The sequence below is a fragment of the Pan paniscus genome, chromosome 20 (assembly GCF_029289425.2).
Source record: "Pan paniscus chromosome 20, NHGRI_mPanPan1-v2.0_pri, whole genome shotgun sequence".
Taxonomy (NCBI): Eukaryota; Metazoa; Chordata; class Mammalia; order Primates; family Hominidae; genus Pan; species Pan paniscus.
This window is the reverse complement of record NC_073269.2, coordinates 64237643-64254931: the sequence shown is the minus strand read 5'-3', so window position 1 is coordinate 64254931 and position 17289 is coordinate 64237643. Positions and strand designations below refer to the sequence as shown.

The following is a 17289-nucleotide window of genomic DNA, read 5'->3' as shown; positions in this document are numbered from 1 at the left end:
ATCGTTTGAACCCAGGAGATGGAGGTTGCAGTGAGCCAAGATTGTGCCACTGCACTCCAGTGTGGGTGACAGGGCAAGACTCCATCTCAAAAAAAAAAAAAAAAAAAAAAGGGCCTCCTGTGGGTCAGGTCACATCACGAGTCAAAAGAAAGTCCCAGACTTCTGCTTCTTCCTGGAAGTATTCCCTTCCTCTCACCTATCATGCACAGCCTGGACACTATTGATTTCAGTGGTCCCTAACATCCAGCACTCCCAGGTCCCCTCTGTCTCCCTCATACATGACATAGTTCATTGCCTTTTTTGAGCCCATCTTCTATTCCTCCCATCTCTGAAGCCTAGGGCCCACTTTCAGTCATCAGGAGTCCCCCTTTACCTTCCTGCTGTGGGTCTCCCCCGTGCACATTGCCTCCCTTCTAAGGGTGACTGCTTTCCTTCCACTTTCTTTTCTTTCTTTCTTTGTGCAGTGGTACGATTTTGGCTCACTGCTACCTCTGCCTTCTGGGCTCAAGTGATCTTCCTGCCTCAGCCTCCCGAGTATCTGGGACTACAGCTACACGCCACCATGCCTGGCTAGTTTTTGTTTTTGTGTTTGTTGTTTTATTTTTTTTGAGACAGAGTCTTGCTCTGTCGCCCAGGCTGGAGTGCAGTGGCATGATCTCAGCTCACTGCAACCTCCACCTCCTGGGTTCAGGTGATTCTCATGCCTCAGCCTCCCAAGTAGCTGGAACTACAGGTGTGCACCACCACGCCCAGCAAATTTTTGTATTTTTAGTAGAGATGGGCTTTCACTGTGTTGGCCAGGCTGGTCTTGAACTCCTGGCCTCAAGCGATCTGCCCACCTTGACCTCCTAAAGTGTTGGGATCATAGGCGTGAGCCACCGTGCCCATTCCTTTTTTCCTGAACATTTTCCAAGTGAGGTTGTTGGAAATCACGGATGGGGAACTATGCATGCGGAGGGCTGACTGTAATTGATTTCTTTCTGCCTCCTCACTAATCTGCACACTGCAGGCAGGGACCTGGTCTCATCATGCCTGCACCTCCAAGCACTGCCCTCTTACACTGTAGTCTCCCCATTGGTCAGCGTGGTTCCATGAAGGAACTCCATTATCACAGCAAGGACTGACCTCACACTGGTGGCTCCAAGTCACTGCCCAAACATTCTGAAGGGAGTAGAACGTCTTGATTCCTCAGATAAATAGAGGACAGATGCTGGACTGTAGCTAAGTATTTCCTTTCATCTACGGGATAAAATACTGATAATTTGAGAGTGATGGACAAGGTTCAGAGTGGTTTCCTCATTTTGTTTTTGTTTTTAATGGAATGCCAACTTCATTTATGCTTGCCGTATGCAGATGGACTCCATCCCACTGGAAACATAACAGGCTTACCAGGTAGCTTCAACCACTGGTTTTATGTGACTCAGGGAGAATTGAAAAGCTGTTTCAGGGGAGATAAAAAGAAAGTAATTACATTTCACCACAAAAAGTTTTCTTTTCAAGGCAGTAAGCGGTCACAACCACCCAGAAACATCACCAAAGAGCCCAAAGTGTTCTTTCATAAAACCCAGTTGCCTGGGATTCAAGGGGCTGCCTCGAGATCCACGGGTGAGTCATTGAATTCCTCATTCAGTGAAGTGAGAATCATAGCCTGGAGTCCTCTTATCTGCCATGTGAATGTGTACTGTGTGCTTGCTGGTAGAAAGGTCCATAAAATAGAGTATAATTAGATAAACATTTGCTTGGAAATTAGATCTTATGCTCTTCACTCTCTGTTAACTGCTTTCTCTTTAGGGATTGCCACTTTCTTCTCTTTCTTTTTCATTTCACTTTAATAAGCGCACACAAAAACCTTGATCCCATCCAGATTACACAGGTGTGCCTGTCTGACTTGAATTTGGTGCACATTTGGCAGTAGAGCATGCAAGTCTAGACACACAAGGTTTGTGAGTGTACAGAATTCTTTTTTTTTTTTTTTTTTTTTTTTTTTTTTGAGACAGAGTCTTGCTCTGTCGGCCAGGCTGGAGTGCAGTGGCGCGATCTCTGCTCACTGCAAGCTCCACCTCCTGGGTTCACACCATTCTCCTGCCTCAGCCTCCCAAGTAGCTGGGACTACAGGCACCCGCCACCATGCCCAGCTAATTTTTTGTATTTTTAGTAGAGACAGGGTTTCACTGTGTTAGCCAGGATGGTCTTGATCTCCTGACCTCGTGATCCGCCCGCCTCGGCCTCTCAAAGTGCTGGGATTACAGGCATGAGCCACCATGCCCAGCCGAGAATTCGTTATAAGCATTTTCTATGGTTCCCTTCTAATTTGAGTGCTAGAGGATGTTTGTTTATCTTATAACAGCAAAACCAACCCCGACAATCTTTGAAGCTCAGCAACCCTTTGTGGAGATATATGATGCTTGTAAATAATCTCCATTCCATGCAAGGGAAATGCTGTCTGTGTGATACATTTGCATGTAATTTGTGTCCGAGGAAAGGACACTACTGTTGGTTCCCTGGCCTCTCTGCCTGGCTCTCTGATCCTTTTTTTTTTTTTTTTTTTTTGAGACGGAGTCTCGCTCTGTCACCCAGCTGGAGTGCAGTGGCGCAATCTGGGCTCACCACAACCTCCACCGCCGGGTTCAAGCAATTCTCCTGCCTCAGCCTCCTGAGTAGCTGGGACTACAGGCGCGTGCCACTATGCCCAGCTAATTTTTGTATTTTCAGTAGAGACGGGGTTTCACCATGTTGGTCAGGCTGGTCTCGAACTCCTGACCTCGTGATCTGCCTTCCTCGCTGGGATTACAGGCATGAGCCACTGTGCCCAACCCTTGCTGACCTTCTAATGAGGTCGTAGCCCCTTCAACTCAGAGTCTCTCCAGGTCCTTAATTTGGGCAGAGATTTCCCAACTTGTATGACTGCAAAAGGAGACCAGAAACCAAAAGTATCCTGTTCCTAAAGGTCATTCTTCATGACAGGAAGCACCAGGTGCAAAAAGAACAGCAGGCTCACCAGGCTTCTGCAAATTAACCCACACATTGCTGCCAGGCATTGGGAGGAATGTATTAACACATCCCATCTTAGATATTTGGAAGCTGTGTGTTCGGCGTCCTTCTCTAATGCCAAGTTATTTCCTTGTTTTCCCAAGTTCATCTTAAACCATCTTAAAGTCTCTTCTTTTTGATCCCCTTTGATGGCCTTTTAGCTGCATCCCCTACGAACCCCATGAAATTCCTGAGGAATAAAGGTAAGTCAAGGGATCTGGGAGGGCAGGTGGACCCGCAACATTCCTGAAGCTGTCGTGATGTGTGGCTCCAGAGGGTGCCGGCTGGTCACCAAGGAGCCTGCACACGTGGTGCCTTCATGTGCGTTAGACAAGGTGCCCCCTCTGGAGGGGGATGCGCAGTGACACCGCTTGGGGCAGGTGAGAAGGTGGCTCAACTCCACGGGCTGATGTTGTAGTGAGTAGAGCACAGGCTGTGTCTGAGATCTCTTTGTGGAACACACAAAATGCATGGGCACACACAGCGGCCCGGTCAGCAGCCTTTCTAGCAACTCTCCCCACTGTGGCTTGTCCTGGAACCTCCTCAACACCTCTCGCTTCAGAGTCCTCCAAAGCAGAAGGCACCTTGTGTCCTGCTGCTGCTCCCGCCCCAGAGCATCCTTCCTTCTCCTCTGCACATTTGCTAAGTGCCTGCAACAGGGCGGCTACTGAGTCAGCTCCCCCACCACCTACCCATCTCCACTGCTTTCACATGTAGCCAGCATTTGTTTTAATCACATATGCTGAGTGAGACATGCAGACACAGAAATGACTGTCATGAAGGAAGAAGCCTGATACTCACGGGTCCCTAGAAGCAGGAGGCCACACAAGGAAGCACCAGGGTCGGTCAGAAGGCAAAGGGAGCCAGGAAAGTGTGAGCAAAAGCCTTTATTCTGGGCCGGGCGCGGTGGCTCATCCCTGTAATCCCAGCACTTAGGAAGGCCGAGGTGGATGAATCACTTGAGGTCACGAGTTCGAGACCAGCTTGGCTAACATGGTGAAACCCCATCTCTACTGAAAATACAAAAATTAGCCAGGAGTGGTGGTGGGCACCTGTAATCCCAGCTATTCGGGAGGCTGAGGCGGGAGAATTGCATGAACCTGGGAGGTGGAGGTTGCAGTGAGCTGAGATTGGGTCACTGCACTCTAGCCTGGGCAACAGAGCGAGGCTGTCTTTAAAAACAAAAACAAAAACAAAAAAAACTTTATTCTGGTTTTTACAGGAAGGCAGGTAGGGAAGGCGGGCTTGGGATCAGCTTCAGTGATTTGGTGGCTGTGGGGCATGGGGTATGTCCCTGGTTGTCTGGGACCTGGCCCTGGGGTGGTTGGGGGCAGGGGATGGTGGCCTGGAGCATGAGGGCTCCATAGAGATTGTTGGGGTGTAGGCTTTGGGTGTGTCGGCTTGCACATGAAAGGTGCACTTGCAGGCCAGGGTTTACTATCTTCAGGAATTGGCTGGACCTGGGAGGGCAGTCTCTTCAAGGGTCAGTTAAGGCCCCAAGATGTCAAAGTATCAGGAAATACAGAAAATAAAAAACGTGATGAATACATCCATCCACGCCAAACACATTATCAATCTTCCTAAAGCTCAGCTATGACTGTTTCACCTGCCCATTGACACCACCATCACCAAAGCACAGAGCTTGAGTCCTGGCTGGGGTATCAAAGGCCTGCACACTGGTCCTTCTTTTGACACTAGCTCGTTTTGTGTGCTGGTGCTAGAAGGTCACTGAGACCTCTGCCACCCCTGAGCTTCAGGTCCCAGTTGTAGGTAGGATAGAGACGGGACAAAATTGTTTATCTAATAAAGTTGATGGTCCGGGTGCGGTACAGGCTCATGCCTGTAATCCCAACACTTTGGGGGGCTGAGGTGGGTAGATCACCTGAGGTCAGGAGTTTGAGACCAGCCTGGACAACATGGTGAAACCCCGTCTCTACTAAAAATACAAAAATTAGCTGGGCATGGTGGAGGGCACCTGTAATCCCAGCTACTCGGGAGGCTGAGGTAGGAGAACCCGGGAGGCTGAGGTTGAAGCGAGCAGAGATCGCGCCACTGCACTCCAGCCTGGCAACAGAGCGAGACTCTATATCAAAAAAAAAAAAAAATTATATGGAAAGATGTCTACCTTACTCATAGTAAGAATTGTGCATTGAAACTGCCAAGCTTAAATAATGAAGTTCGACAAATATGATTAAGTACAGAGTTTATTTGAGCACAAAGCTTGAGGATGTCCACCCACGAGACACTGACTCCAAACTAATGGGGACAGCATTTCCAAAGAGGAGAAGTTACGGTTTCACTTATATGTGCAGAGACTGACATTGTAGCAGGATTGTAACATTTTCCATATGAGACGAGTGCATAAGTTACAGCTATTTGATTGGTTATAGACGGCAACGTTCCAAGGAAGATTATTGCTCTGTGAGGAGGGGCAGCCATCTGAGGGGGCTCTCACAGCTGGCACCTCTTGATCTTCTTATTTACAGGAAAAAAGGCAGAAGTTGCCACTGCATCCTTGTGATTCAGGCTGCATAGCCACATTGCTCTCAAGTTCAGAGTAGTTCAAAGTTCCAACAGCTTTAAGTTTAAATTAGTTTAAGTTTGAATAATTTAATTTCATAAAACTACACTGTAATTCCAGTTTTCAGCTATCCTGTTGAAAGTGGGCAAAATGTCTCATAACTGTATTGGCAAAGGAGCTGGGAAACATAATCTCATGTCTTGTTTGTAGGCTAGCAGTGAGCACAACTTCTAGAGAGGGCAATTGACAGTTCTCATAAAAACAATGCTATTACTTTTTTTTTTTTTTTGAGATGGAGTTTCAATCTTGTATCTTGTCGCCCAGCCTGGAGTGTAATGATGCGATCTCAGCTCTCCTGCCTCAGCCTCCTGAGTAGCTGGGATTACAGGCACCCATTACCATGCCCCGCTAATTTTGTGTTTTTAGCAGAGATGGGGTTTCACCATGTTGGTCAGGCTGGTGTCAAACTCCTGACCTCAGGTGATCCACCCGGCTCGGCCTCCCAAAGTGCTGGGATTACAGACATGAGCCACCATGCCTGGCCAAGGTGCTTACTTTGTTTTTTTTCTTGTTTTTTTTTTTTTCTGTTTTTTTTTAAGACAGAGTCTCACTCTGTCACCCAGGCTGGAGTGCAATGGCGCCATCGCGGCTCACTGCAACCTCCACCTCCTGGGCTCAAGTGATTCTCCTGCCTCAGCCTCCCAAGCAGCTGGGATTACAGGTGTGCACCACCACACCCGGCTAATTTTTGCATTTTTAGTGGAGATGGGGTTTCACCATGTTGGCCAGGCTGGTCTTGAACTCCTGACCTTGTGATCCACGCACCTCGGCCTCCCAAAGTGCTGGGACTACAGGCATGAGCCACCGCACCCGGCTGGCAATTACTTTTTAACCTAGAGTGTTGAAATATACCTGGGGGATTTATTTTAATCAGTTATGGCAAGACTCCCAGACATGCAAATGATCTTCATGAAGGAAAAAGTTTATACTTATAGATTCCTGGAAACAGGAGACATGGCCCACCACACAGGGGTACACCGGTAACCTCAGGAAGCACAGGGAGTGAGGGTGAGCGAGGCCCCCGCCTCTACTGGGGTTTCTGAGGGAAGGAATGGGTGAGGCATGGGAGGTACTCTGAGCAAATATAGATTTGAATAGTTTTGGTAAATCATAGGGATGGTTTCTAGTTGTCCAGTATTTGGCCCTGGGGTGATTTAGGGCAGGCAGGGAGAGATTGGCTTATTGTGTGAGTTTGAAAAGGAGATGGTTGGGGTGTGGGCTGTGGATTGGTTGGTTTGTATTTCAAAGGTGTGCTTGTAGGGGAGTCATCCGCTGTCTCTAGGAAATAGCTAGCCCTGGGAAGGGAGGTCTCCAGCATTAAGGCCCCAAATGCCAGAGCATCAGGAATACAGAAAATAAGAAAATATAATAAATACACCCAGCAATTCCATTTCTAGTAAATTTTATTAAAAATATGCTATTCATTTTCCTAGTCTATTTCTCCCATCCTGCTTGGTGACTTTCTCATGTATTTCTCTAGCTCTGTAAATATCTCAATGTATTCTACCCCAGCCTTGCTCTCCCAGAATGACCTTGTTTGCCTCCTTCACAAACAGAATACAAGCAGTTAAAAGACAGTATCCACACCCTCCTGTCTACCAGCAATCACACCTCCTTTCTCTGTCTCTTGGTGGAAATTGAACCGTCCATGCCAAGGCTGGCCTGTGTCCCAGCTTCCATCCTCTTAGGCCAACTCAAGGACTTTCCTGACAATTCCCTCTCCCTTTCCTGCATGCTCTGGTCTGAATGCTGGTGTCCCCCAACCCCATATTCATGTATTGAAATCCTAACCCCAAAGGTGAGGATATTAGGAGTTGGGGCCTTTAGGAGGTGATGCGGTCTTGAGGGTGGAACCCCCACGATTGGGAATAGCACCCTTACAGTAGAAGTCACAGAGAGCTATCTCACTCCTTCCACCCTGTGAGGACACAACAAAGAAGGCACTCTCTGTTGAACCAGAAAGTGAACCCTCGCCAGCCACCAAAGCTGCTGATGCCTTGATCTGGGACTTCCCAGCCTCCAGAATTGTGAGAAACCAATGTCTGTTGTTTCTTTGTTTCTTTTTCTTTTTTTGAGACAGAGTCTCGCTCTGTTGCCCAGGCTGGAGTGCAGTGGCACGATCTCGGCTCACTGCAACCTCCACCTCCTGGGTTCAAGTGATTCTCCTGCCTCAGCCTCCTGAGTAGCTGGGATTACAGGCGTGTGCCACCATGCCCAGCTAATTTTATTTTGTATTTTTATTAGAGATGGGGTTTCGCCGTGTTGGTCAGGCTGGTCTCGAACTCCTGACATCCTGATCCACCTGCCTTGCCTCCCAAAGTTTTTTTTTTTTTAAGACAGGGTTTCATTCCCGTCACCCAGGCTGGAGTGTAATGGCGCAATCTCACCTCCCTACAACCTCCCACTCCCTGGCTCAAGCAATTCTCCTGCCTCAGCCTCCTGAGTAGCTGGGATTACAGGCACCTGCCACCGCACCCGATGAATTTTTGTATTTTTGTAGAGTTGGGGTTTCACCATGTTGCCCAGGCTGGTCTTGAACTCCTGAGCTCACGTGATCTGCCCACCTCGGCCTCCCAAAGTGCTGGGATTACAAGAGTGGGCCACCACACCTGGCTGTGTCTGTTGTTTCTAAGCCACCAAACCTGTGGTGTTTTGTTACAGCAGCCAGAATGAACTGGCACCGTAGTATCACGATTCACTCTTTCATTCCCATTCATGAACCTGCTGCCAGTGTTCACATCTTAAAAAACAAAATCCATCTCTCGATCCCTTAGACTCCTCCAGGAGCTGTGCCCATTTCTCTTCTTTCTTTTATACAAAGTTCCCCAAAATAATTTTCAAAATTCATGGTCTACAGTTACTTTCTTCTCACTCCCTCCTGAAACTGCTTCAGTTGTGTCCCCACCACACAGCTAATATGGCCTCTGCCCAGGTCTCTAGTGACCTCTTGGATGCCCGATCCAATGGTCTGTTTTCAGTTTTCTTTCTTTTTTTTTTTTTTTGAGACAGAGTTTCACACTGTTGCCCAGGCTGGAGTGCAGTGGCATGATCTCGGCTCACTGAAAATCTAACTTCAGTATTTTCTAAAATTAAGAATCCTAGCCTGAGCAACGTGGCAAAATCCCATCTCTACAAAAACACAAAAAAATTAGGCAGGTGTGGTGGCGCATGCCTGTGGTGCCAGCTACTTGGGAGGCTGAGGCAGGAGAATTGCTCGGACCCGGGAGGCGGAAGTTGCAGTGAGCTGTGATCATGCACTGCACTCCAGCCTGGGTGATAGAGCGAGACTCAGTGTCAAAAAACAAAACAAAACAAAACAAAAAAAACAAAAAAGCTATTTTTTAAAGTGTTTCTGGTTTTGACTTCCATTCCCCTCTGTAAGGACAAATATATTAACTGAAAGACATAGCTAAAATGAACATTTTTGAGCACTTCTTTTCTTTTCTTTCTTTTTAGTAATAATTCGGCATAGACCTGCTCTTGTTAAAGTAATTTTAATTTCGAGCGTAGCCTTCAGCATTGCCCTGATATGTGGGATGGCAATCTCCTATATGATATAGTAAGTATCTGCTAAGTAATATCTGCTGTCCTTAAATGAGACTTAACAAGTCAACTGATTATTATTTAATGTCAAAGGATGATGATGATACATCTTATAATTGCTAAAGTATTGGTCATTATAAATTTCCAGATTAGTGTTTTTCAACATGTGGATTGTACTCATGTTGAGGCATGATACACATGAAAAAAAAAGAAAGAAAGACACAGGACAGAATACAATTCAGCAGAATAGAAAATATTAGAAAATATTACGCCGGGCGCGGTGGCTCACGCTTGTAATCCCAGCACTTTGGAAGGCCGAGGCGGGTGGATCACGAGGTCAGCAGATCGAGACCATCCTGGCTAACACGGTGAAACCCCGTATCTACTAAAAATACAAAAAATTAGCCGGGCATGGTGGCGGGTGCCTGTAGTCCCGGCTCCTCGGGAGGCTGAGGCAGGAGGATGGTGTGAACCCAGGAGGCGGAGCTTGCAGTGAGCCGAGATCGCGCCACTGCACTCCAGCCTGAGTGACAGAGTGAGACTCCGTCTCAAAAAAAAAAAAAAAAAAGAAAAAAGAAAATATTACTTAAAGTATTAATGTAAAAGGCTGATTTTTAAACTTTTCAGATACATGTGAGACATGCACACACACAGAGACACACGGTTGTGAAATAAAATATATTTCTTACTGGGAGTCATGATCAAAAATGCTTGAAAGACACAGTTTGAGATGCTAGCATCCTCCCAAAATTCAGTATTTTATTTTATTTTATTTTTTCTACTTTTTTTGGAGGGGAGGGGACGGAGTTTCACTCTTGTTGCCCAGGCTAGAGTGTAATGGTACGGATCTTGGTTCACTGCAACCTCTGCCTCCTGGGTTCAAGCAATTCTCCTGCCTCAGCCTCCAAACTAGCTGGGATTACTGCAGGCATATGCCACCATGCCAGGCTAATTTTGTATTTTTAGTAGAGATGGGGTTTCTCCATGTTGGTCAGGCTGGTCTCAAACTCCAGACCTCAGTTGATCCGCCCGCCTTGGCCTCCCAGCGCTGGGATTAAAGGTGTGAGCCACCATTCCCAGACCCCAGAATTTGGTATTTTAAAATAAACTTGAGGCCGGGTGTGGTGGCTCATGCCTGTAATCCCAGCACTCTGGGAGGCTGAGGCGGGTACATCACCTGAGGTCAGGAGTTCAAGACTAGCCTGGCCAATATAGTGAAACCCCGTCTCTACTAAAAATACAAAAATTAGCTGGGCGTAGTGGTGGGCACCTGTAATCCCAGCTACTTGGGAGGCTGGGGCAGGAAAGTTGCTTGAACCTGGGAGGCAGAGGTTGCAGTGGGCAGAGATCACGCCATTGCAATCCAGCCTGGGCGACAAGAGCAAAACTCTGTCTCAAATAATAAATAAATAAATAAATAAATAAATAAATAAATAAAAATAAAAAGAACTTGCTACTCTGGAAGGAATCTCAATAGTGCACACCAGGAAAGAGCGACCACTCTCCCTTTCACTAGAAATGTGTCAGTGCAGTCTGGGGTGATAGCAGCTTTGGGGGAAGATACGTCACCGTCTTCGCAAATAAAGCTTGGGGTCAAGCTGTTTTGAGTGATGTAATCATTTTGAAATTCACGGTAGAAAAAGGTGAGACACACTGTGATCTCATGCGGTTCTGACCAAACCAACAGATTCTGACTCCTACTGTATGATTCCGTGCTAGGATTCCATTGTATCCCACCAGAAACAGCTTGAGAAGTACAAAATTACTTGCTTCGTTGAATTAAGTATGAAAACAAGATATGTTGCCATGTGTGAGATATTTTTTGAGGAAGCTATGTTAAGACCACCTTGGAGTAGGTCACATGAAGGCAAAGTGACATTAAAGGTAAAAGGGGAAAAATTTTGCTAATGAGAGCGTAACCTGCGTGCTTGGTTGTGGGTTATCTCCACTACATCCGCTTAATTTATGTAAATGTATAGGCCGGGGGCATTGGCTCACACTTGTGATCCCAACACTTTGGGAGGCCGAGGCGGGTGGATCCCTTAAGCTCAGGTGTTTGAGACCAGCCTGGGCAACATGGTGAAACCGCGTTTATACAAAAAATACAAAAATTAGCCAGGTGTGGTAGCACGCACCTGTAGTCCCAGCTACTCGAGAGGCTGAGGTGGGAGGATGGCTTGAGCCCTGGAGGTGGAAGTTGTAGTGAGCTGAGATCGCACCACTGCACTTCCTCCTGGGCAACAGAGTGAGACCATGTCTCAAAAACAAAAATTATGTAACTGTAGCTTCTGTATATTTCATTATTATAACAAAACTATTAATAAATATAAAGTTTTGTAATGCAACTCAGTAAAACATATCTCCTGGACACTCAGTGTTGAATTGAGTTGCTGAGCTAGTCAATTCTTATTGTTTTCACATTTGTATTAGCACTAAGCTATAGTGGAGCCTGGGGCCAAAACCAAAACCAAAATGAAAACAAACAAACAAAAAAAACAAAACCACCTGTTCAAAAGTACAAGTTTTATGTAATTTTTAGTGGTTCATTTTTTCCAGAAGTAGATTTTGAAAATACTATTGGTAAGTTTGCTTTTATTTAAACCAGGAAAGTAAAATTACAATTAATTTTGTTTAGGGTAGAGATAAAATATTTATTTTTATTTTTTTTTTTTAGAGACGGAGTCTTGCTCTGTTGCCCAGGCTGGAGTGCAGTGGCGTCATCTCAGCTCACTGCAAGCCCCACCTCCCAGGTTCACGCCATTCTCCTGCCTCAGCCTCCCAAGTAGCTGGGACTACAGGCACCCGCCACCACGCCCGGCTAATTTTTTTTTGTATTTTTAGTAGAGACGGGGTTTCACCATGTTACCCAGGATGGTCTCGATCTCCTGACCTCGTGATCCGCCCGCCTCAGACTCCCAAAGTGCTGGGATTAGCCACTGTGCTTGGCCTAGATAAAATATTTAAACTTAATGTTGTGACTTTTCATACACCAGTTTTCAATTATTAAATATATTCTGAACTTCTTAAGTGTTTTGGAAAAGAATAAGCATTTAAAAATACATTAAAACGTGTATAGGGACTCACACCTTTCCTTTTGACTCAAGCTCCCCTGTGGTTTAGCACAGCACTGTTGGATCCTATCTCTGTTTACAATCTTGATATTTGGTATATCCTGGATTTTTTTTTTTTTTTTTTTGCTTCATTTCAATTTTTAAAAATATTGAGTTAAGGGCCGGGCGCTGTGGCTCACGCCTGTAATCCCAGCACTTTGGGAGGCCAAGGTGGGCGGGTCACCTGAGGTTGGGAGTTCGAGACCAGCCTGACCAACATGGAGAAACCCCATCTGTACTAAAAATACAAAAAAATTAGCAAGGCATGGTGGCACATGCCTGTAATCCCAGCTACTCGGGAGGCTGAGGCAGGAGAATCACTTGAACCTGGGAGGCGGAGGTTGTGGTGAGCCAAGCTCGCGCCATTGCACTCCAGCCTGGGCAAAAAGAGCGAAACTCCATCTGCAAAAAAAAAAAAAAAATTGAGTTAAAATACTCATCTTCATTTTTCAGTGTTTGGGGTACCTCCTTACATTTCGCACTGAGGCGAGCACCTCTCTTTTGTCACTCAAATCTTGCTCCTGTCCCAGCCTTTTGAGCAAGAAAAACAAAAAATAAGCTAACCCTAAAAGTTTTTTTTTTTTTTTTTTTGAGATGGAGTTTCACTCTTGTTGGCCAGGCTGGAGTGCAATGGCACCATCTCAGCTTATTGCAACCTCCGCCTCCCAGGTTCAAGTGATTCTCCTGCCTCAGCCTCCCAAGTAGCTGGGATTACAAGCATGTGCCACCACGCCCTGCTAATTTTGTATTTTTTTAGTACAGACGGGGTTTCTCCATGTTGGTCAGGCTGGCCTCCAACTCCTGACCTCAGGTAATCTGCCCGCCTCGGCCTACCAAAGTGCTGGGATTACTGGCGTGAGCCACCGCGCCTGGCCCCTAAAAGTATTTTTTTAATACATAATTCACACAGTACTGGGAAGGTAAGTATGTTAGGAAAACACTGTCATCCATTTCCACACCAAACAGAAATAGCTGTTCAGTGATCCACTTCCAGGATTGGACCTACAGTGAGGTAGAAAAATCAGTAACACCCATTCTGTCCTATTTTGTTCATCACGGATTTCTTGGCATTAATTTTTATTTTGTAAAATATTACACTGAAACATGATTATGGCCGGGCACAGTGGCTCACACCTGTAATTCCAGTGTTTTGGGAGGCCAAGGAGGAAAGACAGCTTGAGCCTAGGAGTTTGAGACCATCCTGGGCAACATAGCAAGACGCAATTTCTAAAAAAAAAAATACAAAAATAATTAGCCGGGCATGGTGCCACGAGCCTGTGGTCCCAGCTACTTAGGAGGCTGAGCAGGGAAGACTGTTTGAACCCAGGAGTTTGTGGCTGCAGTGAACCATGATTGTATCAGTTCACTTCTAGCCTGGGTGACAGAATGAGACCCTGTTCCAAAGAAAGAAAGAGAGAAAGGGAGAGAGAAAGAGAAAGGGAGAGAGACAGAGAGAGAAAGGGAGAGAGAGAGAGAGAAAGGGAAAGAAAAAGGAAAGAAAAGGAAGGGAGGGAGGAAGGAAAGAGGAAAGAAGAAAGAAAAAGAAAAAAGAAAAAGAGAAAAAGAAAAAGAAGAGAAAGGAATGGAAAGAAAGATGATTTGTTTGATTATGGATTTTTTGTCAACACCTTAAGTTTGGAACCCAATGTGAGTGCCTTGTTCGTGTCTAGTCCTGGCTTTGATCCATGCTTTGGGATGATCGGAGTTACTCCTTACTCCAGGAAATGGCCTGACCATGTAGACAGTTGAGAGCTGACCATGATTAGTCTGGTTTCAAAGTCTTATGTCTGCACCCACTCCACAAGCGACTCCTTTCCCGTCAAAAAGTGGCATGGTTGAGAAATGAATTATTCATCATGAAAACTGTGCTTCTAAATTCATTTATATCATTCTCCAGTCGACTGGCACAGGCTGAGGAAAGACAACAGCTCGAGTCACTTTATAAGAACCTCAGGATACCGTTATTAGGAGATGAAGAAGAGGGCTCAGAGGACGAGGGTGAGTCCACGCACCTACTTCCAGAGAACGAAAAGGAGCTGGAAAAGTTCATCCACTCAGGTAGTGTGACCTGTCAGAGCTATTCGCAGGAAAGCCAAGCTGGCAGCGGCAGCTTGCGTTTCTTTTCTTTCTTTCTCAGCGGTGGCTTGCATTTCTTTTCTTTCTTTCCTTCCTTCCTTCCTTCCTTTCTTTCATTTTTTTTTTAAGACGGACTCTTACTCTGTAGCCCAGGCTGGAGTGCAGTGGCGCGATCTCTGCTTACTGCAAGCTCCGCCTCCCAGACTCACGCCATTCTCCTGCCTCAGCCTCCCGAGTAGCTGGGAGTACAGGCGCCCGCCACCATGCCCGGCTAATTTTTTGTATTTTTAGTAGAGACAGGGTTTCACCATGTTAGCCAGGATGGTCTCGGAAGGGAGCTATGCTCACCACTATACCACCAACGCTCGGGTGCCAGGATGGTCTCGATCTCCTGACCTCGTGATCCGCCCGCCTCGGCCTCCCAAAGTGCTGGGATTACAGGCGTGAGCCACCGTGCCTGGCCTGTGGCTTGGTTTTCAAAGGCAAAGATAAGTGGGAGTTAAGGGAGTTTGAAGTAAGAGAGACAAATATTCACAGCCACACTTACGGAAATGAACCTTTCTCATCAAATCTTACAGAGGGGTGAACAGCTGTGGGGTTGCTAAGTTCCTTTTGCAGGGCAATTCCACGGATCTAACAGAGTTCAGGAAACAAACTTTTCCCAGCACAAAACATGTTTCCGTTAAACATACTCATTACCGTGATGTTATCCTGCATTCAGAACACAGACACGCAGATGTTTCACCTGCACCATCTGTCTCCATCTGACGTGAAAATGGGATCCAGACCCACAAAATAGAGGTCACTACCCCAGGGTAAAATTTCCCAGCATGCCATGCCCACCACAGACATGTTCTGCTGTCCTTGTGAGAAGAGGGTGAAATTGATTATTTAAAACTGATTTTGTAGAAGTTCTTTTTTTTTTTTTTTTTTTGAGGCGGAGTCTTGCTCTGTCACCCAGGCTGGAGTGCAGTGGCACGATCTCCGCTCACTGCAAGCTCTGCCTCCCAGGTTCACGCCATTCTCCTGCCTCAGCCTCCCGAGTAGCTGGGACTATAGGCACCCGCCACCACGCCCAGCTAACTTTTTGTATTTTTAGTAGAGACGGGGTTTCACCGTGTTAGCCAGGATGGTCTCGATCTCCTGACCTTGTAATCCACCCACCTCAGCCTCCCAAAGTGCTGGGATTACAGGCATGAGCCAATGCACCCTGCCTGTAGAATGTATTTTATTTATTTATCTTTTTTTTTGAGACAGAGTCTCCCTATGTCACCCAGGCTGCAGTGCAGTGGCGAAATCTTGGCTCACTGCAACCTTTGCCTCCTGGGTTCAAGCAATTCTCCTGCCTCAGCCTCCCGAGTAGCTGGGATTACAGGCGTGCACCATGACCCCTGGCTAATTTTTGTATTTTTAGTAGAGACAGAGTTTCACCAGTTAGCCAGGCTGGTCTCGAACTCCTGATCTCAAGTGATCCACCCGCCTCGGCCTCCCAAAGTGCTAGGAGTACAGGTGTGAGCCACCGCTCCTGGCCTTTTTTTTTCTTTTTTCTTTTTTTTTTTTTGAGACAGAGTTTCACTATGTCACCCCGGCTGGAGTGCAGTGGTGCAATATCAGCTCACTGAAGCCTCAACCTCCTGGGCTCAGTTAATCCTCCCACCTCAGCCTCCTGAGTTGCTGGGACTACAGGTGCATGTCACTATGCTGGGCTCATTTTTATTTGTGGTTTCTTTTTGAGATGGAGTCTCGCTCTGTTGCCCAAGCTGGAGTGCAGTGGTGTGATCTTGGTTCACTGCAACCTCCGCCTCCTGTGTTCAAGTGATTCTCATGCTTCAGCCTCCCGAGTAGCTGGGATTACAGGCACACGCCACCACGCCTGGCTCATTTTTGTATTTTTAGTAGAGATGGGGGGTCTCACCATGTTGGCCAGGCTGGTCTCGAACTCTTGACTTCAAGTGATCCGCCCTGTTCAGCATCCCAAAGTCCTGGGATTACAGGCATGAGCCACTGCGCCGGGCTAGTTTTTGTATTTTTAGTAGAGACAGTTTTCACCATGTTGCCCAGGTTGGTCACAAACTCCTGGGCTTAAGAGATCTTCCCGTCTTGGCCTCCCAAAGTGCTGGGATTATAGGTGTGAGCCACTGAGCCCAGCCTAGAAGTTCTGAGATTCGTGGGTACCTGTTTAAAAAATTCTAGAGAGAAAACTATAGAGAGTGTAGTGTGTGATTCAGACATACTAACCATCCTCACATGGACTCACTCTCTAAAAACTCCAGACATAGCCAGAAAGAGGCAGAGCAGCCACAGCAGGAGAGATCACTGATGCTCACTGGGGCAGAGGACTTTGTCATAACCTGTAGAAAACATTTTCCCAATGTCTCTTTACCACATTGGATTATAAATTTTCTACATTCTTCTTCTTCTTTTACTGGGCATTTATACAACTTGAATACAAAATATGGGAAAATAATTTTAAAATTTAATTTTCACCATCCTTGTCAGACAAATTACATTCATTATGAATCCTCTGAAAATTCCACTGTTGGTACCTCTATTTTTCCAGGCTTTTTCCCTCACCCCTTTTGTCTCCATTTTTATTCCTCACTTATTACTATCTCAATAACATCATTTCTACATTTTAGTTATTATATCAAAAAGAAGCAAAAATATTAAGAAGAAACTGAGGGAAGAGCAAAACTCAGTAACAGAAAACAAAACAAAGAATGCGTCACATAATGGAAAAATGGAAGACTTGTGAACGCAGATGACAGAGGTGCCAGCTGAGGCAGAGGAGAAACTATGGGGGTGATGGGAGACTGAGCCTGTGGGCGTGGCTTGCTCCCAGAGAACCTTATGGAAGAGGACATCAAAGAAAGAAATGCCAGACCTGTATCCCAGAAAATAAAGCCACATGATATAGCAACTCTTGCTTATTGGCTCTCATAGTTCATG

At 46.2% G+C, this 17289-nt stretch overlaps 1 protein-coding gene across 1 annotated transcript; it reads left to right on the top strand.

Moving 5' to 3' along the window:
- The first annotated feature begins 81 nt into the window (after positions 1 to 81).
- Positions 82 to 17266, top strand: C20H19orf18 (chromosome 20 C19orf18 homolog). The gene is made up of 6 exons (XM_003816662.4): positions 82 to 1392; positions 1501 to 1605; positions 3192 to 3233; positions 9068 to 9170; positions 14162 to 14322; positions 16980 to 17266. Exons 1-6 carry the CDS (start codon positions 1272 to 1274, stop codon positions 17093 to 17095), a joined length of 648 nt encoding a protein of 215 aa, XP_003816710.2. The 5' UTR covers positions 82 to 1271; the 3' UTR covers positions 17096 to 17266.
- Positions 17267 to 17289: the final 23 nt, after the last annotated feature.

Coding starts and splice junctions, on each gene's coding strand:
- C20H19orf18 (XM_003816662.4), top strand. CDS start 1,272: ATGGACAAGGTTCAGAGTGGTTTCCTCATTTTGTTTTTGTTTTTAATG. Junction 1,393..1,500: donor AAACATAACAGGCTTACCAG/GTAGCTTCAACC, acceptor TTTCTTTTCAAG/GCAGTAAGCGGTCACAACCA. Junction 14,323..16,979: donor GGAAAAGTTCATCCACTCAG/GTAGTGTGACCT, acceptor TCTACATTTTAG/TTATTATATCAAAAAGAAGC.